Raw genomic sequence first — 1578 nt, 5'->3', positions numbered from 1 at the left:
TTTACTTTAGTTTGATTAAATTTTATCAAATGGAGTAAAAATGGTTGAATTGGAAACATACTGAGTATACAAATATTCAATTTAATCAAATGCAAACGGTAAATAACGTATAAACACCAAACTATAATGACCATTAGAAAATAACAGCAACAAAAAATGTTAACACAGTCAATGGTTGATGATGTGTTGACATTAAAATCTTGAAATTTTACAATGTCCTGACATTGTGTTGAGCAATTTGGAGTTTGTACAATATATAAAATTTGCATTTTATCACCACCTTATTCAACAATATATAATTATATGAATAATAAAATTGAAAATGAGGAATCACTTTATTACTATAGAAACTACAGATACAATGACAGAAAGGTGGAACACCTTCATCACTATAAAATGGACCACTTAAAATCATATATCAAATCTAACACAACACAAGACAACTCCCCATACATATATATTACTATAACAATAAAGAAACAACATGGTTTGACTTTGAACTACATATAAGTATGATCTATTATGGGCATTGGAAGCCAGTGGGCACCTTCTTGCCGCAGTAGTTCAAGAGCAAGCTGAGCGAGATGGGCAAATTGAGGTTGTTTCCCAACACATTGGCTTTGAGTGCAGTGCAGAGGCACACCGCGGCTTCGAGATCCGCCAAACCCTTGACGAGGGTGCAGCATGGTGTCTTGGGAGGGTTTCCCACCACAAGGTGCACCAAGTCATTCAACAAGTTGGCACACACTCCCAATTTGAGTGTGTCTTTGGGGCACTTCCCCTTCGATGGCGGCTTGGGGGCTGGGGACGAAGGCTTGGGCGCAGGGGACGGGGGCTTGGGAGCTGGGGACGGCGCCTTGGGGGCCGGGACAGGAGGTTTAGATGGAGGAGGGCATGTGACCTTATTTGAGCTCACCATTGTGAACAAGAGAATGTTGAAAACAATGAAAATCACACCTCTTGAAGCCATTGTGAATTTTAGCTAGAGTTGTGTTTGTGATGGATTCTATTGTGTGGGAATTGGGGGTTTTATAGGAAAATTGTTGATTTTATTCAATGTTTTGAAGATATGATTTTTTAGCATCCATGTGGTTGAAAAAAATAAAATATTTGTTACAGGATGTAATGAGAAATCTTGCTAAAGTTATGGCTGAGTTTTTTTCCTTTTTTTTTTGTTACTATGCATTCATGTAAAATCATAGAAATGTGTATGGGAACGATTCTCATGAAATTTGGTCCTGCAAATTATCATTTTATTTTACAAATGAGTGTAATGTATAGCTCGGTCACAGCTCTTGTGTTATACCTATCACTTAAAATACTCGTCTCATGCCATACATATGTGATTTTTCTTGAATTAAGAGTGGGGTTGAATCTAGAAGACAAGTGTGGTGGAAAATATTAGCAAACTGGTAAACGAGGCGATACAATAGGAGTTGTATGCTATTGTGGATATGCCAATCTTATTCTCCCTTTAAATTATATTTTTTGATTCAATAATGCTAGCCAAATAATCCGTCACTAAATGGGGAGGTTTTTTTTTATGTTGAATCTAATCTACATAAGTACTTATTTAAA

General features: G+C 36.6%; 1 protein-coding gene across 1 annotated transcript; it reads right to left on the bottom strand.

Moving 5' to 3' along the window:
• Positions 1 to 311: 311 nt before the first annotated feature.
• On the bottom strand, positions 312 to 1022 carry LOC121791904 (14 kDa proline-rich protein DC2.15-like). The gene has a single exon (XM_042189720.1). The coding sequence runs from the start codon at positions 968 to 970 to the stop codon at positions 521 to 523; it is 450 nt and encodes a 149-aa protein (XP_042045654.1). The 5' UTR covers positions 971 to 1022; the 3' UTR covers positions 312 to 520.
• Positions 1023 to 1578: the final 556 nt, after the last annotated feature.

Source organism: Salvia splendens, unplaced genomic scaffold, assembly GCF_004379255.2.
Source record: "Salvia splendens isolate huo1 unplaced genomic scaffold, SspV2 ctg962, whole genome shotgun sequence".
Taxonomy (NCBI): domain Eukaryota; kingdom Viridiplantae; phylum Streptophyta; class Magnoliopsida; order Lamiales; family Lamiaceae; genus Salvia; species Salvia splendens.
This window is presented reverse-complemented; position numbering and strand designations above follow the sequence as displayed.